This window comes from Hippopotamus amphibius, chromosome 17, assembly GCF_030028045.1.
Source record: "Hippopotamus amphibius kiboko isolate mHipAmp2 chromosome 17, mHipAmp2.hap2, whole genome shotgun sequence".
NCBI classification, from domain to species: Eukaryota; Metazoa; Chordata; class Mammalia; order Artiodactyla; family Hippopotamidae; genus Hippopotamus; species Hippopotamus amphibius.
The window spans coordinates 47,850,968-47,876,743 of NC_080202.1; the positions used below are offsets into that span (position 1 = coordinate 47,850,968).

At 45.8% G+C, this 25,776-nt stretch overlaps 1 protein-coding gene across 4 annotated transcripts in view; it reads left to right on the forward strand.

The window, feature by feature from the left end:
* Window positions 1–25,776, forward strand: part of TEX2 (testis expressed 2) — a 104,619-nt gene that overhangs the window by 62,540 nt on the left and 16,303 nt on the right. For all 4 annotated transcript variants that reach the window (XM_057713900.1, XM_057713903.1, XM_057713901.1 and 1 more), the window contains 5 exons: window positions 1,113–1,313; window positions 2,283–2,622; window positions 3,893–4,140; window positions 13,913–14,059; window positions 18,782–18,881. In XM_057713900.1, coding sequence (XP_057569883.1) covers window positions 1,113–1,313; window positions 2,283–2,622; window positions 3,893–4,140; window positions 13,913–14,059; window positions 18,782–18,881 — 1,036 coding nt within the window. The remainder of the gene's footprint in view (window positions 1–1,112; window positions 1,314–2,282; window positions 2,623–3,892; window positions 4,141–13,912; window positions 14,060–18,781; window positions 18,882–25,776) is intronic.

Here is a 25,776-nt window from a genome sequence, read left to right on the forward strand (position 1 = left end):
TGGCACGTAGAGAGATTCAATGCATGTGTTGATGAATGGATGAATGATATAAAAGAGAATTTTGAGAATCCCTCATTTGCCAAGGCTCTCAATTCAAGAGTTTAGTGAGACTCAAATACTTACTATGGAAATGGCTATTCCTTGAAAAGAATGACAGTCCCAACTCCACTGTAGTGATCTGCAGCATCTGGCTGCTCATTTCAAAGACATTTATAAAATGAGGGGAGTGGGAACATGGTAATTAAAATTCCCTGGAGAACTTCTTTTAAAGAGATCTGGCCCATATCATCTGAAAAAGTACTGTGGGGCTGGCAGAGTGTTAAATGACAAATACTGATTACAGCTAAGAGACTAGCTTTAGCACAATTTTATTGTGTGTAAGGGTTTTGTGTGTTGTTCATACCTTCGATACGTTAGCTCTTTGTACCCATACATCGATTTTTAGACTTATACTAATGGGTGGGGGGAACCTGGAACACAACTTTATTCATTTAAGTTACTAGGTGTCTTTGAATTTTGACATACTGTTGATCATGTCTGTGATGTACTTAACACCTAAGTCTTGATCATCTGCTTTACTATGTGATTTCACTGAGATAGAAATTAGTTAATTCTAATGAGATAGAATTAACTTATATTAAGTGAGTTAATATGGTCTGTGAAATTTCAAAGATTGTTTGCAGGTGGGCTGAGAAGAGGATGTGTCTGATTAATTAAGAAGGCCAGACTGGGTGGGATTACTCGTCCCCGGAGGAGGTCAGGCTGAGAGACTTCTGTTTACATGAACCAAACTTTTGAGTTTCCTGATTTGCTTGTCAGCTTTTAAAAAAAGAAAAAAAAAGAACCTTTAATTATTTAGGAAAATGGACGTTGTCATTCTCCTCCTAAATTCAGGTTTTTAATTATCAAAAATATACCAAATTACTCCTCAGCACCGATTACCATTCAAGCTAAGCAACTTGTCACAGCAACTTCTGGTCATCAATAAGTTAATACTTGTATCATAGTCAAGTTTGGTTTCAGTGTCCTGAATACCAGAGTGGTCATCATTTACATATTGAATCACATGTCTGTTTATTCTGATTTTACTAATAGAAGTTTTTCTCCATCAGGGGTGGATGAATGAGATTTACAACTATGATCCGGAAACTTACCATGCAACTTTGACGCATTCGGTCTTTGTTCGACTTGAGGGTGGGACCTTAAGACTTTCAAAGCCCAATAAAAATATATCCAGGAGGGCAAGCTACAATGAAACAAAGCCAGAGGTCACCTACATCAGCCAGAAAATCTACGACCTCTCAGACAGCAAGGTGAGCCCGACTAATTTTGGAAGCTTAGATGAATGAAAGGCATTTGGAATCTTGGACACTTTACTGTATTTTTTCCCCCTTAAAATGTTGTGTGTTTACAGTATTAGTGTAATTTAGAGCAGTACCACTCAAATGTTAATGTGCATATGAAACACCTGAGCATCTTTTAAAATACATACTCTGATTCAGCAAATATGAATAGGGCCTGAGAGTCTGCATTTTTATGAACTCCCAGGTGATATCTGTGCTGCTGGTCCACGGACCACACTATGAGAAGCAGAGAGATCAAACACTCTTCTGACTTTGAGAGTTAATTTTTTGGGTCAAAGAAAAGCCACACGTGGTGGTGCTAGGCTAATAACTAATGCAGGCTTTGTAAAAGTGAAAATTATGGATATGTAAAATAGCCACATTTTGATAGAAGTATACTTACATTTTGAGAAATGTAAATTATTTGTTATTCCAAAAAGCTATAGGTTCTCTGTTCTTATAACTCTAGTGAGTGATCTTTGAGTTTCTACAAAATGGCAGAATAATTAAGATAGTTTTTAATAAATTCATTCTTAACTTGTAGTTGATAAATGTGAGCTTCCCATCAAGATCTAGGTTGATAAATTCTTTTTTTCCCCCAGCTTAAGTTTGGCCCAGGGTCATTAAACTCAGTTGATCTCCGAACTTAGTTGATGGTAATCCACTAAATAATCATTCTGCTACTGTCACCTGAAAATCATAGATATTTGTAACTCTTGTGAAATTCTTGAGTACCTACTTTTTGGAATTATTTTGAAGAATAAGTCATTTCTAAAAATTCTCGTTTCTATAGTCATGTTATGGACAGGTGGTAATTCTTTCACGTTTATCATTTTAGTCAAAAATACTATGAAGTTTGCATTTGTGCTCTGCACAGTAGTAACGCACAACGTAGCCAATTCTTAATTTAGTGTGTAAATCCTTTCCCTTTCTGTGTAGATTTATCTTGTGCCTAAAAGTTTGGCTCGAAAACGAATCTGGAATAAAAAGTACCCGATTTGTATCGAGCTGGGTCGACAAGATGACTTTATGTCTAAGGCCCAGACTGATAAGGAGACTTCTGAAGAAAAGCTACCTGCCGAGAGGGAGCTGGGAGGCGAGGACCCTAAGAAGCCACCCCACCCTCAGGAGGGAACACGATCTGGCCAGCGAGATCAGATACTCTATCTCTTTGGGAGAACTGGCCGAGAAAAAGAGGAGTGGTTTAGGAGATTTATTCTGGCATCTAAGCTGAAGTCGGAAACCAAGAAGCCACCTGGTGTCTCTGGAAGTAAACCAGGTAATGATGTGTGCTAAACGCTTATGTATTTTTAAAAGGCCTGTAGGAGAATCAAGAGAGAGTCCCAGTTAGGAGAGAAGGAAGCCCGCCCTGAATTGATGGCTGTTTGCCACCTAAGGTATGTTCAGGGATTATTTACCTTCTAGGCTGATCACTGCAGTACTTTGTACTGAATCATTTAACCAGTGGTGGAACCATTTGCAGATTTTTTTGTTTGTTTTTTGGGGTTTTTTTTTTTTGCCTTTGCTGGTTCCTTAAGGATTTTATCAATATTTATATTTATGCATTGTGGCTCCTCTGCGAGAAGGAGCAGCAGGAGAGCCCTGGTTGTGATAAGAAGCCCGGTGAGAAGGCAGCTTATGCTCTCTCAGGCTCCTGGCCTTCAGCATGTTCTCCAAGCCCAGGATCACCATCGACATGCAGAACCCTTGGCCTCTGACCCGCTGCATTTGCGTTAGTCACCACGCACCTCTGCACCTTTCCTATCCCTCTGCCCCATGTACCTTGCTTGGAACATCACTGACTCTCTCACTGTCCTCCAGACATCCTGTGCCCTGTCATTGCTTTTTGTGTATGCTCTTCCCCCACCTCTTAGGCCAGGAAAATGCCAACTGTTTCTTCAAGGGGCAGTCCAGAGGTCACTACCTGTGAAAGTCAGTGCTGGGGGAAGCGCCTCTCAGCTCTCTTGGGCAGAGGGACTCACCCTCTTCTTTCTGCCCTGAAGGTCCTTTAGTCATGCTTCAGTTACAGTGCTTATTACAGAAAATAGTGATTTATTTGCCTAGGTGCCCGAGTTCAAGGTCAGGGATCGTGTATGTCTTATTTTTCTTTTTAACGTGCAGTTGGCCCAGAGAAAGTGCTTGATAAAAAATATGTTGAATGAATGAATGGAAGATGGTGTGTTTGTCCATCCACAGCTTATGGCAATTCCCGTTAGCTTTCTGCCCACTCTATGTGCCCCTTGGGGTGTCGGTCCTTCCTCTGACCCTAAGAGAGCACCAGGAGAGAAGAGTACCAGATATGTTTCATGGCTCCCATTACTCTGAATTGTCTTGAAGAAAAATAAAAACTGTTTAAAAAGTTATCTATCATTACCATGGAAGGTGTCTTGCAGGGTGAGAAATAATCTTGTAAATATATTTTTTTTCAACAATTATTTATATCGTTTTAGCTGCTTTTCAACTGAACCCAGTGGAATTTGCTCTGTGTTCCACTTCCTTTGCTGTCATTTTCTTCACCTGAATTAACAGCCATCACTTCTTTGCTCCAGGGGTTTTGCCCTCACACAGCAGACACAACAGTCCCTCGGGGCACTTGACCCACAGCCGGAGCAGCAGCAAAGGCAGCGTGGAGGAGATCATGTCCCAGCCGAAGCAGAAGGAGCTGGTGGGCAGTGTGCGGCAGAAGATGCTTCTGGACTACAGCGTGTACATGGCCAGGTGTGTCCCCCAGGAAAACCGAAGCCCCCAGAGGAGCCCAGTGCAGAGTGCGGAGAGCAGCCCCACAGCTGGAAAAAAGGTAAAGCTGGCTGCCTGGAGGTGGCTTTTTTGCTCTTAAACTCACTTCTTCATACGTAAGCCCTTTGAGCACCTCTTTGGTACCAGGCCCTGTTCTAGGCACTGGGGACACAGTGCTGAACCAGACAGATGAGGGCCATGCTGTTAGGGAGCTTGAACTCTAGTCAGGGAGACAGCAGGCAGCAAACATCAGGTGCGGATAAGGATTAAAATAAAACCAGAAAAGGGAGGATGGGAAGTGGCGCAAACTGCTGTTTTAGGTTGGTGGTCGAGGAGGGCCTCTTTGAGGACGTGACATTTGGGCACAGAGCTGACCAAAGTGAGGAAGTGAGCCCTGGTGATCTGTGTGGGAGGAGCATTCCAGGTGCAGGCACCAGAAAGTACCAGGGCCCCCAAAGCAGGGATATGGTTGGAGTATTCAGGGAACCTCAGTGGGGTCAGCGTGGGTGACAGTGAGCAAGGGACAGAGGCAGGGCCTCGTCAGATCAGTTCCTCGTCCCATCACATCATGGGAAGCCCTGGGTGGGTTTTGAGCAGGGCTAGTGTTGATCTGATTTGAGTTTAAAAAGACATGTGGGTCTTCACGGAGACTGGAGAAGGGGCAGCAGGAGGAAGAGGGTGGGTAAGTGGCGACTGTGGCAGCGGAGAATGGGACGGAGATCAAGGTGGTCATAGCAGATGGTGAGAAGTGGCAGCCTTTGGGGTGCTGTTGGGGGGTGCTGGCTGGATGTGGGGGTGATTTCCATGTGGGGTGGAGAGAACCAGAGGAGTCAGAGATTACCTCCTGGCTTTTGACCTGAGCAACTGAGTGATCAGTAGGGAAATTCACAGAATTATTAGCGATAGAGATCTAGTTCCTCAATAACTATTATATTCTCAAATTCTCAGACTCCTCAGCTGTGTCCAGGGCTTTTGAAGGTTTACCATAAGCATTATTTGCAAAGTCTAACAAGCTGGACATTGACTCAAGATCACTTGTGATAAGATAAATAACATTAGCTGCCATATGTCAGACTCTGTTAGATACTTAAATAGAATTACTCCTACCCCTTGAACAGTCTCGCAAACCAGGTGGTATTGTCTCCATTTTATAGGTGGAGAAACCAAACATCACAGAAGTTAAATAGCTTAATTTCACAGTTGCTAAGTGATGGAGTGCACAAAACCTGATGTGGGACTGCGAGGCCGTTTGACTCCGGGATGGCTGTCTTGGTAGGTCACTCTCAGACTGTGCTTGACCTGAGGCCTCCAGCCGCTACGCCCACTCAGGTTCTGAGTCACAGCCTCCCGCCTGTGGAGCACAAAGCCTGTTTTTCCCGTGTTCAGTTACTAAAGTGTTTGACTTCTCATAGTGACTGTATTTCTGGGAAGCATTTGGTACCTTCCTCTTTGTGCTTTCAGGCTTTAGTCATTCTGTTGACCCTCAGTGTGGAAGAGGCCCCAGAGCCTTCACCCGGCCTACTTTGTCATGGCCAAAAAGACCATATGTCTTTGCTGGCCTTTGACCCACTGCCTCCACCTCTGACCTAAGTTACCAGCTAGAGTGGGAAGTAGACTTCCCTCTAAGCTAGAGTGGTTAGAAAACTGTTCTAGAAATGTCCTGTTTACCATCAGTGAATCCCACTCCCCCTAATTCCCTTTCTGCCTGGGCTACCAACTGTCTAGATTCTCATCAGACTCAGGAAAATCAGGAGGAAGATTGTGTGATGTAAGAAAATGATCTCATAAATAAATGCTTGCTTTTTAAAAAAGAGCTCTGTAAATTTAGAAAAAAGTTTCAGAACGTCGTTTCCTCAGTATGTGTTACATGTGCTTGTATCATGTGATCACTGGGCTCTGTGGAAGCCCCAGGAGGACCTGGGAAGTCCCGCTGGCGCAGGGCCTAGCCCCTCAACCTTGCGTTGCTGTCATTGGAGTGGGTGGGGGGGTGTCGGTGGTACAAATGTTTCTTCCAGGTACTTAGCACTTACCCCTTTAAGCACCAGAACCTTTTTTTGGTCTTCTAAATGTGATGAATATCTTTAAAAACCACATTACATTTCCTGTCCCCCTTAGGCAGAGCAAGTAGGGATGATTTAATCTTCTCTTGATGATTTAAAGACTCAATACAACACACAGAAATTCAGGCCTGTCCTCCTGCGGGACTGCCGAGGTCAGGCCTTTCACCCCCATCCGAGCCATCGCAGACCACAGACTGCAGCGTTATCTGTCAGTTGTCAGTTGGCTGGTGTTGGTGTGTGTCCTTGCAGCTACCTTTCCTTGAGTGCTTATCCCCATCTCCCACCCCGACTCCTAATTTAATGATTCTAAACTGCACGGGCTAGGAAACCAGAGAGCCAGAATTATGTGAATTCAGGTAACCGTCTTTGAAAGAGGGGCTTTTGGAGGAAGTGCGTGAGCTTTAGTGCTGGGCTGCCACGTCCACTTGGCCTGCCTGAATTACACGTGGGCCATGTCCTGGCTCTCAGGGGTGGTCTGGTAGTAGAGATGGTCGTGAATAAGGTATAAGTGTGTGTTTTAGTTATCAAATTGCTGCATAACAAACAGCCCCAAATGGGGTGGCTTAAAACAATCACAGTGATTTATTTTGTTCACAAATTTGTAATTTGACCAAGTCTAGCAATGAAAACTTCTCTCTGCTCCATGCAGTGTCAGCTGGGGAGGCTGGACTGGGGGCTGGAGGACCTGTTTCCAAGATGGCACTTGCATGGCTGGCAAGTAGATGCTGGATGGTGACTGGGAGCTCAGCTGAGGCTGGGGGCTGAGGGCCTCGGTTCTTTTCCATGTGGCCTGGGCTTCCTTCAGAGTGGTGACTGGGTTCCAAGCACAAGTGTCCCTGCAGAAAGAGCCAGGTGGGCCTTTTATGACCTAATCTCAGAAGTAAAATAATGTCACTTCCTTCCTGTTCTGTTAATCAAAGTAGTAAAAAGCCCTCCTAGCTTTAAGGAGAGAGGCATAGATTCCACCTCTTGCTGAGGGAGTAGCAAATTCTTAGAAGAGCATCTGGGATGGGAAATATCATTGCAGCGTTTTTGAGAAATAAGGTCTACTACAGTATTTATTCTTATACTCTGTTTTATTACTTTTCCTGCTTTCCTTTTCAGTGGAGATCGTTCTTTACTAGTTTTATTTCTCTTTAATTTTGTAATTTGAGCGAACGAGGACCTTCTCCCACCCCCTTTTTGATTTTCTTTTCTCTTCTGTGCCTGTGAAGCACTAACATGGTTCCAGAAACTACAGCTGTACAGAGACATACTCAGAAAAGTGCTGTCTCCCCCACCCTATTCCTTCTACTCATCCATGCCACCCCCACCCCCGCCCCAAGAGTGAACCAGTCTCCTGAGTCTCTGGCTCGTTCTCTCTGGGGTCATTTCCCCTCCTATCTTACTCAAAGGATAGCACACCGTGGATACTCTTTTGCATACTTTTTTCACTTACTAGTACATTCTGGAAATCACTCCACATCAGTTCTTAGGTATCTCCCCTTCCTCTTATTTTTAAACAGCTGCAAAGACTGACTCCATTGTGTGAATATTCCATACTATATTCAGTCTCTTATATGGGCATTTTGGTGGTTTGTAATATTTTGCAATAACAAACAATGCTGCAGTGAACAACTTTGTATATGTGTATTTTTGTGTTGTTGGGGGTATATCTTCAAGGTGAAATCTTACCAGAATGTCAGAATGTAAACTCACATGTAGCTTTGTTAGATATTGCCAAATTCCTCTGCATAAGTGTTGCACCAGTGTTCCTTCCCACCAGTAGTAAGAATGCCTGTTTCCCCACAATTTCGCCAAATGTGAACCTTTTTTGGTATGGTCACTAGTGCTCATCCTTCCTGCCAAAGATGGTCAGGTTATTTCTTTGGGTTCATATTGCCTCTGCTGTCATGAGTCCAAGAGGGACTGAAAGAGCTCAGAGACACAAAGGAACCTTTGACACCTCTTCAAGTTACACTGTTACTTCGTCAGTGTCAGCCACCACCCAGACACTCACCCAGGGTAGCATGGCCCCTCCTCTTCTATACAGGAAGCTTGGGACACAGTTCCAGCCTTTGGTGCACCCTGCTGCTGCCTCTTACAGGCCATGTTCAAAGCATCTCTCACCCTGAGGGCTCCAGGTCTAATGCACCACCTTGCACACACTCGGCCTCCTTTCTCACATGTTGTCCAGTGTAACTGGGTCAGGAGGTGAGTGGGGCCACTGGTGCTCAGGAGGCAAACCAACGTTAAAAACACCCAGTGATATTTAGTAAATACAGACTAGATTTATATTAAACAATGCTAAAACACTTTTGGTAGTTATTCTTAACCATAATAATTAAAAACAAGTTCAGGGAATTCTGAAATCACTTTGGAGCTCAAAATTCGCATTATAAAATACCACTATTTTGGAGGAAGGGCCTGGTTTGCCAGATGTTTAGTGGTTAGTGATCAGTCACTGAGCCCTGACTTGCCCTGTGACCCTGCTTTATCTCACAAACACAGGCTGTGCCAGCCTCTGAAGTCTCCAAACCCCTGTGATCTTAGTGCCATTTTCTCTCTCCTCAGGCAGCTTAACCTCTAGAATAGTGAGGCCATGAGGCTGGCTGAGGAGACTCAGAGCTTGATCATCTTGTTGAGGTAGTCTGTATGGTTTGAGGATAAAATATAAATAGCAATTAAGAAAATAAGGAAACTTTTAAGAAATGTCTAAATGTGGGCTAGTATTAGCCCTAGGGTCAGCACCTCGGAGGGGAGACCCCATGGGCAGCCTGTGGATTTGCTCAGTGGTATGAGGCTGGGGAGGCTGCTAGTTCTTTATGCTGTGAAGCATCCTGCCTGGGAGGGAGGACCATTGGTGAGCAGTGCTGTGCTTGTCCTCCAAGTGTGAGGCTCTGGTGTTCAGATCACATCAGGCACTGCCATGTTTCTTTTCAATGGAAGGTTTTAAGAAATATTTAGAGGTCATGTAGACTGCCGCAGGTTTGGAGAGTCCCGTCTTCATTATTGCTAGTTCCACTAATTACCTTGTTACCTACAAACTGGATCATAAGATACTATGTCCTGTTTGGTGTTATCAGGAGATGAGAACTCTACAAAGCAAATAGTAATCAAACAGAAACCAAGAAGTCTTAATTGGCAGAGTGGTTTCCCAAGGCTTCCCCTTTCCCTCCTCAGAGTCAGCTTTTTAAACATTTAAAAGTAGAATTGCGAAGTGTTTATCATATAATAAGTTATTATATGATAATATAATTAAAAAATATAAAGCCATATATCCAATTTAAAAATAAATTTTAGAAGGGATACAGACAAGAGTGCCAAGTCGGTTCAGTGAGGGAAAGAATAGTCTTTTCAACAAATAGTGCTCGAGCAACTGGACATCCACATGCAAAAGAATGAGGTCAGATCCCTCCCTCACACCGTACACAAAAATTAACTCAAAATGGATCATGGACCTTAACGCAAGAGCTAAATCTATGAAACTCTTAAAATATAGGAGTAAACCTCTGTGATTTGGGGCTAGGTAAAGACTTCTTAGATAAGATACCAAAAGTACCTGCAACCAAAGAAAAAGTAGATAAATTGGACTTCATCAAAATTAGAAACTTTTGTGCTGCAAACAGTACCATCAAGAAAGTGAAGAGATAACCCACAGAGTTTGTAAATCATATGTCTAAAGGTCTTGTACCCAAAATATCATAAGATACTCCTACAACTCAATAATAAAAGGTAAATAACCCAATTAAGAAATGGCCAAAGGATCTGGATAGGTATTTCTCCAAAGAAGATATACAAAGTCATTAGCCATCAGGGAAATGCAAATCAAAACCGTAATGCAATGCTACTTCCAAACCACTAGCATGGCTGGAATAAAAAAAGACAGATAACAATTATTAATGAGGATGGGGAGAAACTGGACCCTTGTACAGTGGGAATGTAAAATGATGCAGCTGCTACAGAAAGCAGTTTGGTGGCTCCTCAGAATGTTAAACACAGAGGTATATGATTTGGCGGTTCCTCTCCTATGCATGTATCCAAGAGAAATGAATGAAAATCTAGGCCCACACGAAAACTTGTACACAACTGTTCACAGCAGTGTTATTCACAATAGCAACAAGTGAAAAACTCAAATATCCATCAGTTGAAGAATAGAGTGTGGTATATGCACATAATAAAATATTATTCTTCACTAAAAAGGAATGATGCACTGATATGTCCTACAGCATGGATGACCTTGAAAACATTATGCTTAGTGCAAGTCAGTCACAAAAGAACACATATTTTATGATTCTGTTTATGTGAAATGTCCAGAATAGGCAAATTCACTGCGACCGATTAGTGGTTGGTTGCCTTGGGCTGGTGGGGATGGAGTTGGGAGGAAATGGGGGGTGACTGCTAGGGGACACAGGATTTCTTTAGAGGTAATGAAGACATTCTAAAATTGATTGTGGTGATGTCTTCACAACTCTGAATATACCAAATACCACTGATTATGCTTTTTAAATGGGTGAATTGTATGGTATGTGAATTATATCTCAATAAATCTGTTTTTAAAAAAGGATATAAAACCATGCTAGTTATATCTATTTTTTAATGTTATGTATTCTTAAAAATATATATACATTGAAAACAGATGGAAAGGAAATATAGTTTAAATGTTTTAAATAATTATATCTGGATAATGGGATGATGGGTGTTTTCTACAGTAAATATGCTTGTTTTTGTCATTGGGGAAACCGCTAACGGGGGAGGGTCTTCCGCTGTCTCTTCTGCTGGACCAGGCAGCCTTTTGTGAAACCCTCGTAGCCCCAGATTGTGTGCGACCAAACCTTAGCAGCAAAGCCACGAAGCTCTCTTTGTCCCCCAAAAGCCGGGCTGATCTCCTGGCTATTTATAATAGGAAAAGTTTATACCACAAAAAGTAAATCTGTTCTACTTTCTTTTTACAGGTTAGTTTTTAATAAAATATCTCCTGAGAGCAACTCAGTTATAATAGTCTGGCTTCAGCTTCGGGCCATTGAACTCTCCAAACTTTTCTGGAAGCCATTTTTAGAAACTTACCCTTTCTAAATGTGCATCTTTAGTTGAAATGGTGAAATGAATCTGCTTCTCACGTTCCTTCCTGCAGCCAAACAGCAGCATTAGGAAATGTATGTACATTTATTGTTTAAGGTCATAAATTTTGTGACTTCCATTGGAAGTGAGTTCTTTCCAGTAGCCTGTTGAATCCAGATTTTGTTCATAAAGCTGCTTTGGTGCGTTTTCAGTGTTCTGCTGCTCATGGACTTTTCTTTGTTCCCAGTTAGTCAGTGGAGAGAAGCCTGCGTTAGAAAAAGGAACAGTTGAAAAGAAAAAAACAACCTGCTTCTCAGTTATTTCAGAAATTTGTTTCCACATCATATGCCTTTGACTTGGACAAAAGTTGTGAAATAGCCTTTGTTTCATGCTATTTTGTGTTAAACCAGTTTCCTGTGAATGACTAGGGTTGTAAGGAAAGGTTAGTAAAGGGTCAGCTCTCCCACATGAGAAGGGAAAGCGTCACCTCGTCTCTTGTGCAGCCTGCAAATCTGAGTGAGACGTGCACTGCCCTGCAGAGGGAGCATCTTGGCACTGCCCGGGTCCCTGGGGGAGGAGGGCATTGTCCCTGGGTGAGTGTTTCCTCAGAAATCTGCATAGATAATCTGATGTGACTCAAAGACAGCAACCTCAGAAAAGCTAGACCAGATCCCGTTGGGGTGGGGGTGCAGATGTTCAGGCAGAGAGAAAAGCGATTCCAAAAAGCCATGTACAGCTTGAGGCATGGCTAAGTGCTTGCTGGGCACAAACTTCCGCTTGACTGTCCAGGAGCTGGTGGTAGAGATGCTTTGGTTAATACCAGAAACCTGTACAGCACGAGAAGAGCACAGAGAGAGTACCCTACAGCCATCACACAAGGCAGCTGGAGCCGTGTCTTCTGAATGCTGTGACCAACATATATTATTTTTTAAACCAGGGTTTAATTTTTTTTAATGAGACTCACTGACATTTATAAGGGAGAACCTTGAAAATACCCCAATTTGAAGGATTCCTAGAACATAGACTATCCCTGCTTATATGCAGTAACATTAGATTGAGAAATGCAGGTGAACCCCTAGGCCCCTAAAGCGAGAGACGGCACAAGCTGTGATGAGAGTAGAGGACTGGCGGGTGCTGGGCTGTCCGCTAAGGCCCCCCAGAAGCTCAGTGACCGGTTCAGCTGGGTCAGACGCTAAGGACTCCAGGCTTCAGAAAATTTACACATAGGTCCTTGCCATAGACCTTTAGGGCACTCACAGGTCATCAGATCTCTAAGTGTCAAATCCACAAGCACCAAGCACTCGTGTACTCTGCCCCTGGCCTAGGATACAGCTTTGTGGGGGCGTAGTCACAGCTGCCGAGGACAGATGTCACCCTGGAACCCGGGGTCAGTGAGGCGTCTGGTGTAGGTGATGGCTGCGGGCAGCTGTGAGGGCAGGGCAGATGCATTTGTATAAACCATAGAGGGAAGAGGAAAGGTGAATAATTCAGATTCCTGCATTTCTAGTTCTTAAGTCTTTGCTTTCCAAGGCGAATCGTTTCTATAAGGCTATCATCTAATTAGAGAGCTCGGCACAAGGACATGTCTGTCCTACCAGAGGTCAGTCACACCCCCCTCCTCCCACAGGACACAGCAGGTGGAGGACAGGGAGGAGGCTGTGTGTCAGGCTGTGCTGATGAATTAGGGGCCTCGGGCAGGGCACTGAACAGTTCCGAGTCTGTTTGCTCCTCCCTAAAATAGAAGTAAAAGTTCTGTCTTCCGGGGTATTGTGAGATGTAAATGAGGGAACCTGAGAAGGAGTCTTATCATAGGGTCTGGCATAGGGTCCATGGACACCACCAGGCATCACCTGCACTACCGCACGGTCCATGGATGTCACAGCTACTTCTCCCTTCTGCTTCACCCCGACCCTGGCTCTCTCCAGGCAAGAATCCATGGTCTAATTCTCAACCTTGGAAATTAGAGGCTCACAGGGTTTGCTCTTTCCCCACCTTGCACATTGGCCGCAACAGATGTTTCAGATGGATTGTATCCAGTGGAGGTGAGGCCCAGGCTGTTTCACTGGACTGAGATGGGCGAGAACAGCTGTAGGAGTTTCGCAGAATTCCTCTCTCTAACCCAGGGCTCTGGGTCTGAACCTCACCTGTTCATTACATCAGTGAGAGAGCTTCTAAAAATCCTCCTACCCACTTAAATTAGTATCTCTGGATACAGGACCCAGACACCAGTATTTATAAGTACCCCCTGCCCCTCGCCCAAGAGGATCATGACCTCACAAGAGTCAGGCTGGATGTGAGTGTCCTGGGCGTTGAGAAACTCTGGCGCTGCCTGGTGAGACCAGCTCAACAGGTACATGTCCTGGGAGCCTTAGCTGGAAGATAGGCAGACGTGTGATCAGCTGGGTCACTGACTCAGAATGTCGGTAGCAAGCTAATTGGGGGTGGGTAGGGTAATATGGCTGAGCTAATTGTATGAAATATTAGCTGGTTCACAAGAAGACTGGTAGAAAAAGAAAACAGACAAAGAGTTTTTATCTGTGATGGTGGCCTTTGTTCCTCTTTTTCTATTCACTGACATAATGTGGGACTTATAATTTATAGGGAAGAAATACGACTTCTGTGGTCGGTCCTCCATCTCTAGAGGGAGGAACCTTCAGTGACTTTATCAAAATAAGCACCTGTCTTGTTCTCCAGTTGCTTTCTAGCTAATTTTGGTCTCTTTTCTTTTGCCAGTTGCCAGAGGCTCCACCCTCTGAGGAGGAAGAACAGGAAGCCTGGGTGAATGCCCTGCTTGGAAGAATGTTTTGGGACTTCTTAGGAGAGAAGTACTGGTCTGATCTGGTGTCAAAGAAAATCCAAATGAAGCTCAGCAAAATAAAGGTATTGTTTTCCACACAAGAGGCTTCCAATTCATCACGTCTTAATTTCTGAAAGTTTCGTACATTATATCATAAGTGAAAAATAATTTGGTTTAAAACATGTAACAAATTGGAGTAGTAAGTTCTTAGCATATAACACAGCTGGGCCTTGACCATATGACTGACCGCATCTGGGGATTTAGTGAATGTTGCTGTTTACTTTTTTCCTTCTGTTGCCCTCACTGTTATTCACTCTAGGTAGTGTTCCAGAATTTGGTTTGGGAAAATGTGTGCTTTTGTAGCTGTTTTGCTGTATAAAATTCTATTATCTTTAAGTTAGTAATGAACTTAAATTGTATGTCCAGAGAGCCCAGCCAGCCTCACAATCTTGGCCACACAGCATGTGCTCTGAGGAAAATGCCAGACTACTTAAGACCTCTTTCCCAACTCCCTCTCAAAGCTGGGAAAGCTACCGTTGCACTCTGAATGTGTCTGCATTTGACCTTTACTCCTGGCCAGATGGTATTTTATTTTGGGCTCTCTCTTTGCTGAAGAAACAGTCCTGGTGCTGGTGTAGGCCCACTTGGAAGTGAGTTTAAACTTCCATGAGTATTCTTCACAATTGCCACTAAGGGACTCATTTAGTACCACCTTTGCCAACCAAGAGACCTTATTTAGGTTACTTAGAAGCAAGCTTTTGATCCAGTGAAGATCTAATGAAGGAAGAGTCACTTTGGTCCCCAGATCTTCAGTGAGAGCTTATACAGCAGCTTAAGTTCGTGGATCTTTCGGGTCCATAGATACCTCTGAGAAACAGAAACATATGGATCCTTTCCCTAGAAAAATGCACTCACTGTGACACAGAATTTTGCCCATGATTTCAGAGAGTTCAAGGACTCCAGGTTAGGAGACTGTGCGCTAAGGTAAATTATGTTAGAAGAAAATGTGGACATGGAGGAGCTTCGATTTGATTCCTGTCGTGCCTTTGGGTCGTAAACAGAGCCTTTCCTGGCTCAGTCAGGCTCCCTCTGCCGCTCCAGCTGCTGTCATCCTTCCCCAGGCCCTGATGAAGAGGAGGGGCTGCCTCCTCAGCTGGAAGAGTGGATTTCGGGGCAGAATTGGGGGCAGGGGGTTGAGAGGGCTCTGTTGACAAGGTGAGCCTGTTTGTGTTCTTCGGGTGAGTTGAGGGTGACCACTCTGCTAGCAGGGTCCGTGGTGGGGGCAGGAAGCCGTGTTTAGAGAGGAGAGGCCAGCAGCCACCCTGGAGCTCACTCAACCTCCTCCTCTTTTTGGAAAATGAGGGAGGGCTTGAGGTCCCGGGTGGAGGCACATGGGTGGGGCTGGTGCTGCTCTTTTCACAGAGACTATTGTGGGCGCTTCCCTGAGCAGGAGGGCTGCAGGTCCTGGCAACACAGCAGGGCACGCCTGAACTCCAGAGGGACACCGCTCTTGCCGTTACACACATTCCAGTACGGACCCGGAGTGGGTATGGGAGGGCTTCTCTCAGGCCCTGGGAGTCCTCGGGGCCTTGCCTCCATCCCGGGTGGAGAACCGTGGGCTCCCTCAACCCAGAGAAGGTCGAGGAAAGTCTTTTATTTTCATCTTCTCCCTTTGCTGACCATGTGGGCTTTTGCAGGGCACACACTTAAACTCCCTTTTGTGTTTTGAGGTCAGAAGTGCTAGGAGGTTAGGATGGAGAAAGAGGCCCCCATCCAGCAGCACCAGCCGTTTGGAGGTGGGGGCTATACTCCCGCCCTTGCGAGCCTCAGCGCCTCCCCCCCTCCCCCCCGACCTGAGCTGCTTCCCGGGGCAGTGCCCTGCAGACCAGAGGGGACCCTGGCAATGGAATAAACAGGAAGGCAGCAGAGTATCACCCACATTCTGAACCTGTCACCACCCCTGCCAAGAGACCCCTTACTATCACCAAATATCCAAATAAAAAAAAAAATCCCTGGGAAGGGCTGTTCCTTAAACCTAGTAGTGAGTATTGGTTAATAGCCAGTCAAGAACCAGAATGGCTGGAGGAGCCTGAGCTGCCCCCAGTGACAGAGAGCTCCCCTGTCTCCTGGACTCCTAGAGGGCTAACATACAGAGAGCTCTTCGCTGGCTGCAGTCTGAGATTGTCAACGTCACCCATGATAATGACTCACGTTGCGGAAGAGCAGCCTGTGTGTCTCTCTGGTACCCAGTGATGGGTTTAAACAAGCTGAGTATACCCCAACAGCAAGTGTACCCTGGGCCTTGGCTGGCTGCTCCGGCACCACGTTGGAGCCCTCAGTAGTTAGGGCCTCCATGCCCGTGTCAGCAAATGCTGCTCTTATTGCAGTGGCTTCTAACTCACCCCCCACCAACCTGGAGAACGCCCAGTCCCCAGCTGGGTTTACCCAGGAGAGTAAAGAACACATAGTGGGTTCTAGTCTCACTGCCATGCCCTTTGGGTGGGAAGAAGAGAGTCTCTGATTGAAAAGAGCAGGAGGGGGAGTGACCTTTCCTTGCAGGGCAGGAAGGAAGCTGCTTTAGGGCCTGGTCCTGAGTTTTGATTCAGGTCAGAGATCTGAGCAAGGAGGGGGTGAGGAGGATGGTTAGAAATGTTGCAGAATCTTGGAGGTGGTGCTCAGGTGAATAAGCAGGAAATGCCCTGCTGATCTCCCCTCCCCATCCTGCTTACTGATAATTAGTGCCCACCCCACCTCTGCCAAGTCTTTCTCAGTCCCCTCTTCCTTCAGTTCCCTCCTTCATCTTAGGTCCTGCCTCAGGCCCTTCCTCTGCCCTCGCGGGGACTCCAGGGAGCAGGATGGGGTGGGGTGGGAGGCTGGATGGGGCGCAAGGAGGGACACCATGTTCTCTGTCTGCATGCAGTCCCCTGGCTCAGTGGTGGCTCCTGTTCCCATAGAAACCCTGTGTGCTGCAGAAACACTGGGCATTAGGATGGCAATAATAGACAAAAAGGACTGGGGCAAGGGTGCAAGATTTGGGCTATGTTTTTGGCCAAGTAGGATTCTGTAGGCTGATCTGGAGGCCAACCACCGCATAACATGGATGCTTTGGGAAAAGGTTTTCCAAATAAAGCAATCATCGATTCAAAACGCACATTTGAATATTGTCACGTTTTGTCCATCTCAGACATCAAACCTCTTTAAATTAACACCTCCATCCCCACAGAAAATCAGAGATGAAATTCGCTGACTGGTGAATCCTAAAAGTGTCTAAGTTTCTCTGCAAAGAGACAGCTGAAGAGGTCCAGCCAAAATAGGCACTAAACGCATGCCTGGCTAGAGGCTCCTCATTTTATGGGAAATGTTCAGCATATGTTCAATTTTTTTTTTTAACTCTTAATTATATTCTAAACTTTACAAAATTATTCTAATGTTCAACTGGAGCAGTACCTATGAGAATAAGAAAATTCTGGGGGAAAGGAGAAGAGAGGGACTGCCAGATTTTAAAATGTATTTTAAAGCCACAGTAACAACAGCACTTTGATACCAGTAGGAAGCAGTGCTCAGTACAGACTCCAGTGCAGTGAGAATCTTGTAAAGGAAGGTGGCTTTGCAGGTCAGTAGAGAAAGATTCAGTTGTTCAAAAAACTAGGTTAAGACACATGGCTAGCCATTGGGGAAAAGATTAAGGGGGATTCCTAATTTATGTCTCACACTAAAATTAGGAATGGACTAAAAATTTTTTTTTAATATACATACACATACCTCAATCCAGATGGAGGAACCATAGGTGAATTAATTCTGTGCTCTTGAGGTGAAGTAGGAATTTCTAAGCATGACACCAGCACTCTCATGTTAGTTCATTTAGAGTAAATTCCTACTGACAGCTGTACTAGTCGGGGTCCCAGTGGGAAACAGGTGGCACATCCAGATGGAGCAGGCGGGGGGAGAGTTTAACACAGGGAGGATTTGCAAAGCTGTGGGCTGATGCAGAGAGCCTGAAAGGCATAGTGCAGCGGTGGGGAGTGGTTACCCAGGGCCGGTGGGGTGGCTGTGTGCGGGCGCTGCCTGTCTGACAGGAGCTGTGGCCTTCAGTTGAGGGAGTGGACAAATGCCGACAGTTCTCTCCATGTACCTCTCTGCCCCCTGCCCACTGGTGTGTCCCACTGGCCAAGCCCGACCAGAGCCAGAGGGCAGGAGAGTCCATTGAGGCAATTCCCGTAGACCAGCCTCCTGGGGTGTATATCTAGCACAGGGTCAAGGGATGTGATTTTTGTTTTTTTCAAGGATTTTAATACATGGTGTGAGTTGGTCTCCAGGAACTGCTGGAGTGATTTCCTAACTCCCTGCTAGTAGTCTAAGAGAGGTCCGTTTTCCCAGATTTTAGCCAACTCTGGGCACTATTAACCTGACCAGCCCGGCTCGTTCTTCGCCACAGTTGGGTCTCTGGCCACACGCCACCCTCAGAGAAGCCTTTGCTGACTCCTTATCCAAAATGGTCCAGCCTCCCTCTGTACCCACCTTATTTTCTCTGTAGCACCAATTGCTCTCTGAAGTTAGATTATTTGTCTACTTATTTATCCGTTTCTGTCTCTTCAGCATAAATCCCATGAGAGCAAGGACGTTGCCTCACTCGTCTACGGCTCTGTCTGTAGTACGATACCTAGAATGTGGTATGTGCTCAGTAAATCTTGGTTAAATAAATGTGTCCCCAAAACCTTGACCATCATTCCCTCCGAGAGTATGTTGACTTCTAACATTTACCAGCTACTAATGTGTCTCCTGCGTTGTCTCCTTCTCTCCTCCAGCTCCCCTACTTCATGAACGAGCTAACTCTGACGGAGCTTGATGTGGGGGTAGCTGTGCCAAAAATCCTTCAGGCCTTCAAACCTTACGTTGATCACCAAGGTAACTCTTAACTGACTCTAGAGAGGAATGGAGCATTTATATGAGTGTTAAAATGTTTCCATCGCTGTAGATAGAATACCAAGGCTTTGTGTTTGGGAGGAGTTGGAGGCGTTTTTAACCATGTTTCATGTAGGGTGTCTTCTGTTCTTAATAGTCACAGCCTTAAACGGACAGGGAGTAGCTCAGGACCCCCCCTCCTAGACCTTCTCGTCTTCTGAATCCTTACAGGTCCTCCTCCAGCCCAAAGATGCCCACATGCTCAGCGGGCCTGAGCTTTTGTGTGGCCCGGCCCTGCATTGGCCACAGCCCTTGCCAGGGTGAGGGGCAGCAGTGGCATTTCAGGCCCGCTCACCCCTCCTGCCTCGAGGGTGCATGTGCCCAGCCCTGAACTCTTACAGGAACTGCTGCTCCTCATAAGTAGCAACATCTTTACCTCCCCCGGACCACTAGGATGCAGGTTCTTTGAGCTTCGTGTTTTAGATTTTTCTTTTCCTTTCCACTCCTAGTAGATGCTCAGTAAGTGTTTGAAAAATGAAGACATGTGGTTAGGCAGTATTTTGAGAGTATGGCTCTCTGCTGGAGGGAAGTTCTCAGACTTGGTTTTTAAGACATGTTACGACCCATTATTTATGCCTACCTGTGTATATGTGCATGTGAGAAGGTGGTTAGAATGTGTGGAGAGTTTAAAGTTATGATGTGAAGATTTATGTGTATTTTGTGGCACCTTGACAGAAAATGTAGTACCTGGGAGTCTGCTGAAAAGAAGAATGAACTAGGTAGGCAAGGGTAGTCCATGAGCAGGAAGGGAAAAATCTCCCTGCCATGGAAGCATTCACCTTTTTTTCTAGAATATCCCTCTCCAGGTGAGCCTCTTTCCACTTAAACTGTATTTATTTTATTCCCCAAAAGGCTCAGGAACAAAGTAAGGGAGAAAATAATTACAGCTTTTCAAGAGAGTGATATTTGTTTTGAAGTAAATGTTTTGTAAAATTTATAGACTATAGCATCTACCTTTGTCTCTGTGTGGCTATTTCAGATGGCTGTTGAACATATTTAGTGAATTCAAATTCTGTGTTGTGTACATTTGATGTAAATACAAAGAGTTTTTTTTATAGCACCACAATTAGCAGCTCTAACAACTCTCTCTAGCATTACTTCAGCTCACAGTGAAGCCCATAATTCCAGGTCTTTAGCATCCTGTCAATTTCAGAGAAAGATAGACCGAGAATTATTTACAAATCCAGAAGTCCACCTAATAGCATATTTAGGCCACCTGTGACCACTTAATCATGTCTATACTTTGATGAATCTGAGTGCTCTTAGGTTTAGTGAATTTCTGGTTCACTCAGAGTAAAACTGGAAGGATTCTTTGCAAATGGTCTCACTAGAGTTCTTTCAACCACGTGTGAAACTTAAAAAGCTGCCTTGGGCTTCCCTGGTGGCAGAGTGGGTAAGAATCCGCCTGCCAGTGCAGGAGGCATGGGTTTTAGCCCTGGGCCAGGAAGATCCCACATGCCGCGGAGCATCTAAGCCTGTGCGCCACAACTACTGAGCCTGCAAGCCACAGTTATCAAGCCCACTTGCTACAACTACTGAAGCCCGTGCACCTAGAGCCTGTGCTCTGCAGCAAGAGAAGCCACTGCAATGAGGAGCCCACACACCACAGCGAAGAGTAGCCCCCACTCACCGCAACTAGAGAAAGCCCATGTGCAGCAATGAAGACCCAATGCAGCCGATAGATAGATAGATAGATAGATAGATAGATAGATAGATAGATAGATGATTGATTGATAGATAGGAAGGAAGGAAGGAAGGAAGAAAGGAGGAAGGAAGGAAGAAGGAAGGAAGGAAGGAAGGAAGGAAGGGAAAGAGAGAGAGAGAGAGAGAGAAAGAAAGAAAGAAAAAGAGAGAAAAAGAAAGAAAGAGAGAAAGAGAGAAAGAAAGAAAGAAAAGAAAGAAAGAAAGAAAAAGAAAGAGAGAGAGAAAGAGAGAAAGAAAGAAAGAAAGAGAGAGAGAAAGAAAGAAAGAAAGAGAAAGAGAGAAAGAAAGAAAGAAAGAGAAAGAGAGAAAGAAAGAGAGAGAGAGAAAGAAAGAAAGAGAAAGAAAGAAAGAGAGAAAGAGAGAGAGAGAAAGAAAGAAAGAAGGAAGGAAGGAAGGAAGGAAGGAAGGAAGGAAGGAAGGAAATAGAAAGCTCTTTATCAATGTGTGTCAGATGCAGAGCTATGATCTTCACCCTGTCAGTGTTCCAAAGCTGCCTGCCTCCCTCTGGCTCTGGTGGGCTCTGCCCTTTGACTCTTTAGGAATTGGCTTGTAACGAGCTGGTAAATGATCAGCTAACATAAACCTCCTGAGAGTCAGGCTTAAAGAAAGTACATAATACGTCTGCATGCTCTGTTTTCTAATGCATTAGCAGTCTCTTATCTCAGGACTGTCCTTTGTTGAATTAGTAGAAATTTCCAGTGAGAGGGGAGCAGGGCCATAGCTGGGCTTTGCAAAGCATCTAAGGAGTGTCCCTGTGGCTGTGAACTCTGCAGCCTCCCAGGGCAGCTTTGTAAGGCCTTGAGTGAAATTCACTAAATGCCTGAGTCTCAAGTCTCTTTCCTGTTCCTTTGGAGCCAGAGCTGCAGCAGGACATTTTATTATACAGATCAAAGCTTTGCCAGTTTTTAATCCATTTGAGGCTTACTTAACTCCTTTCAGGGCAGGTTTTAGAGATCTGCCTGCTTATTTAACAAGGGAGGAAATGTGACTAAAGAAAGGAATGATAAAGACATGAAGCCTGAGGGTTTTAAAAGTTTGATCAAATTATGTTTTTCCAAGTCTGCAAAGAATACATGTGATGGTAAAACAGAAACGAACATGAAGGGACTCCATTACTCTAAGAGAAACCTTTCCTTTGGAGGAAATCAAAGTCAGGAGTGACTTGTTAAAGCTGACTTTGAAAAGCAGAGTTCACCTTCCAGGAAACTTCACCCAGGGTGAAGAAGGCTTCGAGGGGAACCTCCTGGGGGCACGTCAAGGGGATCCCCCACACCCTTTTTTGCTTTGTTTTGTTTCTTAACTTGTGCTTACCTGTTGGAGGCACATGGCTTGGGAAGGATATTCAGGCTGGAGCTGCTGGATTTTGACCTCAGGATGCTCACCTTGAGGCAACACAGAGCGGTGGTCCTGAGCTCCAGTCCTGGGGACGCACCGCTGGATTCATGGCTCCGTGGCCTTGGACAAGCCCTTAACCTCCTTGCCAACACCCCTCTCAAGTGGGGAGGAGACTGACGGCATTTACTTGGTGGCTGAAATGAGTTAATACACGAAAGGCACTCAGAGAGCATCAGGTGCCAGGAAAGCTCTAAGTGTTAACTGTTGTTCTTTTTACCGTAATTATTGTGCCTTCATTGCTGCTGCTCTTGGAGAGTTTAGAATGTGAATGGCTGAGGTGTTCAGTTGGCCCAACCTACAGCTTGAGGCCGGCAGATCCTCCCAGAACAAATGGAAGGAAAAGGCCATTCTCAGCTGTTGTGGCCTTGCCACCAAAAGGACCAGACTCTGTAGAAATCACACTTGTTGGCCACCGCTGGCCTGTCCTAGTTCCAGGATGCACAGCCAGGTTCTAGTGCCCCGAATGAGAGGAAAGGACCACTGTTCCCAGGATGCCTTCACTTCCCACCAGTGGCAGGTGGCCGGAAGGTGGAGAGGATCTGAACCTTGGAAACTGGCTGTGCACCTCCTGTCTCTGACCCCTGCCCACTCCACACACACCTCACTGTGGGGTGGAGGGTGGTCTCCTTCCTTCCCTACAGGCCTCCCCCTCCCACATCTCATCCCCACCCCAGGCTGCTGTCTCCAGGGCCTGTCCTTGGGGGGCCACCAGACCAAGGTCTTTCCCGTTGTTTTATTTAACTCTTTAGGGTAATGTCTGCTCCATTCATTCAACAAATACTCATCGTGGGGAAGACTGTAATACTTAGAAAAGGAAAAAGGAAAACATTACCCATCATCCCAACATTCAGAGATAGCCAGGGTGATCATTCTGCTACATTTGGTACATTCTTGGAACGTTCTCTCCTGATCTTTTTTCTTACAGAGAAAAATTAATTTAAAATGTATAGCTCCTTTTTTAAACCCTTAAAGAAGCAGGCAGGTTGACTGTTTAGACTTGAGAAGGCAATCAGAGGTTCCCTAGCAGGACCCTGCTGTGTTTGGATGCATAAGCCAAAGCCCAGAGAGGGCGTGATGTGCTAGAGGTCACTCAGCAGCCTCGCCTTTCCATGCTGCTCCACGGCTTCTAGGCCAGAGCCAGAGGCGCGCCATGTGCACCGGCTCTGGGCCCGGTCACCTGCGTTTGGGCCCTGCGCCTTCATTATCCAGCAGCAAGGCCTCGGGGAGGTTACTAAGCACTCAACACCTCAGGTTCCTCGTCCGTAGAGGGCTGGTGGCCTTGTTGATCGTGGAGGAGATTAAACACTTCCTATAAGTGCTCAGAGAGCACGTGACACGCAGGAAGCCGTTGTGTTTGCTGCTGCTGCTGCTGCTGCTGCTGGTACAATCTTCCTGAAGGGTTTGGTGGGGACCCTCGTCTGTCGGCCAGGTTTTTTTCTTCCACGTTTGGGACTAGTGATCTCAGAGCTGTGCCTGCAGGGGTGTCGGCAGTGTCCGGATGAGCCAAGGCTATGCACTGTGAATTAATTTGGTCTTCAGGGCTCTTGCTACATGGCTTTCGTTATATCTGCAGATGGTCATTGAGCATCCACCTGGACACAGTGCCATGCAGCACTGGTTTTGCCCTGTTTCAAGATACCCAGTTAACAACCCAAGTTTCCACCCATGGGCTTGGATTCGGAGGAAAGATGACCACGTCCCACAGGAATAGGAAGCTGGTCTGTCTTCAGAGATGCCTGTAGTCGTGACCGGCAGGTCCACCATCTACGTTTGTCTTCTGGACCTTGATCTTTGGTACCTGGTGCCTTTGTTCAGTGCTGGGACTGAAGCTACTCTGCCAGTGGAGTATTGCAGAAAAGTGGAACCAGAGTCAGTCTGTGAGCTGCCTGTTCCTCTGGCTACACCCTCATCAAGAGAGTGGCTGCTCAAGGTTGATCACGGTGACAGGGCCAGACTGTGGGGCTCAGCGCTGAGAAGAATGGCACATATGCTCTCTGACCAGATGCGTGTTGCAGAAATAAAAAATACTTTTTGTGGAAAGGGGAGAAGAATACCCATTTGTGGAATTTGGGTAGAGTAGGGAGGAGAGACTCTGTTTAGGGACTTGTGTTGACCTTGAAAGGCAGAGCTGTTTCCGAGAACAGTTACAGGTAGACAAAACCAAAAATAACATCTGTCCTAAAGGACACATCCAAATGCAAGGAATGATACTAGTTTCCTGTGGTATCCAAGGGAGCAGTATAGCACCAGTCTGTTTGCCAGAAACAAAACAGTCACTGATGTGCTCGTCTAAGAGCTGAATAACTAAACACCTGTTCTTGGTAATATCAGTACATTATGACATCTTCCATTTTAGGAGCTTTTGTTCTTTGGATGCCAAATGTTGGCTTTCAGAGTGAAAATCAGCCATCAATGACAGGAGGAGGGAAGTGGAGGAGAAGGTAACAGAGCCAGGCTCAGTGAGCAAGGCCTTAGAGCAACCTGAGCAACCCCTGCCCCTGTTCCTGTGAGACTGAGGCCTTTTCATTATTTTAATAGTAAACCTGACAGTGAACTGCCGAGGGAAACTACTAGATTTATACGAACACAGTAGGACTGCACCCGAAGCCACGGGGTCTGTTAGATGAACTGCCAGGGAGGATGCAGAAGAACCTCTGCTCTGTTTGTCTCAGGTGACACACACCAGGGCATGTGTATTGTCTCCGGTGGCCTCTGGGTCTGCTCTGCACCAGGTGGCCCAGGCCATCGTTATTCTTCTTCAGGCATAAACTTCCTGAGGGCAGGGCTTCGTCTCAGTGTCTTGAGCGCCGATAGCTTATGTTAAGAACTAAATAAACATTTTGAGGTGGAGCGAGGGGTAACTTTTGCCACAGTCCGAGTAGTGGTGGTGATAGCTGATCCTTCCCCCACAAAGCTGAAGAGAAACAGAAAAACAGCCGTCTGAGCTCCTCAAGTCCTTGTATGAAGAATGACTGAAGTTGGTCATGTGCATTGTCTGTTGTGTTTCCCCTGTTGCCAGTGAAGGGCCAGTTTTATAGGGACTTGTTGGTAATCAGGTGCCACTCTTCGCTACCGGACAGCCTTGCCATGTGAAGACCCCTAGTGAGGTGGACTGAATGTTTGTGTTCCCCCCAAATTCATATGTTAAGGCCCTAACCTGCAGTGTGATGGTGTTTCGAGACAGGGCCTTTGGGGTGATTAGGTTTAGGGGAGCTCACTATGGGATTAGCGCATGCGTGAGAAGAGACCAGCTAGCTTGCTCTCTGCTGGACACAGGAGACGGCGGCTGTCTGCAGGCCAGGAAGAGAGCCCTCACCAGGAATGAATCGGCCAGCACCTTGATCTTGGACTTCCAACCTCCAGAACTGTGCCAATAAATGTCCGTTATTTCAGCCTCGCAGTGTGTGGTATTTTGTTACAGCAGCCCCAGCAGACTAAGACAAGACTCTTTGTGTTCGCGCCCTTTCTGGAGAACCTCTCAGGACTGACTGCCTGACTCCTATTTAAAGACTTAAAAAAATTGTCCTGCTTCTCAACGCCTGGTTTTTGTCCTTGAGCACTACCAAGACCAGATGGTTATAGGAAGCGGCATTTTAAATGAAATGCCTCACAAGGAAGTCTTAACCTTTGTCAAGAGCCCAGAAGAAAAAGCTGTGTCCCCGCACTCACCCAGGTGAGGAACGTGCAGCTCGTTGGGGTAAGGGTGCCCCTCAGGGCACAGTGTGTGTCCCCACTTCAC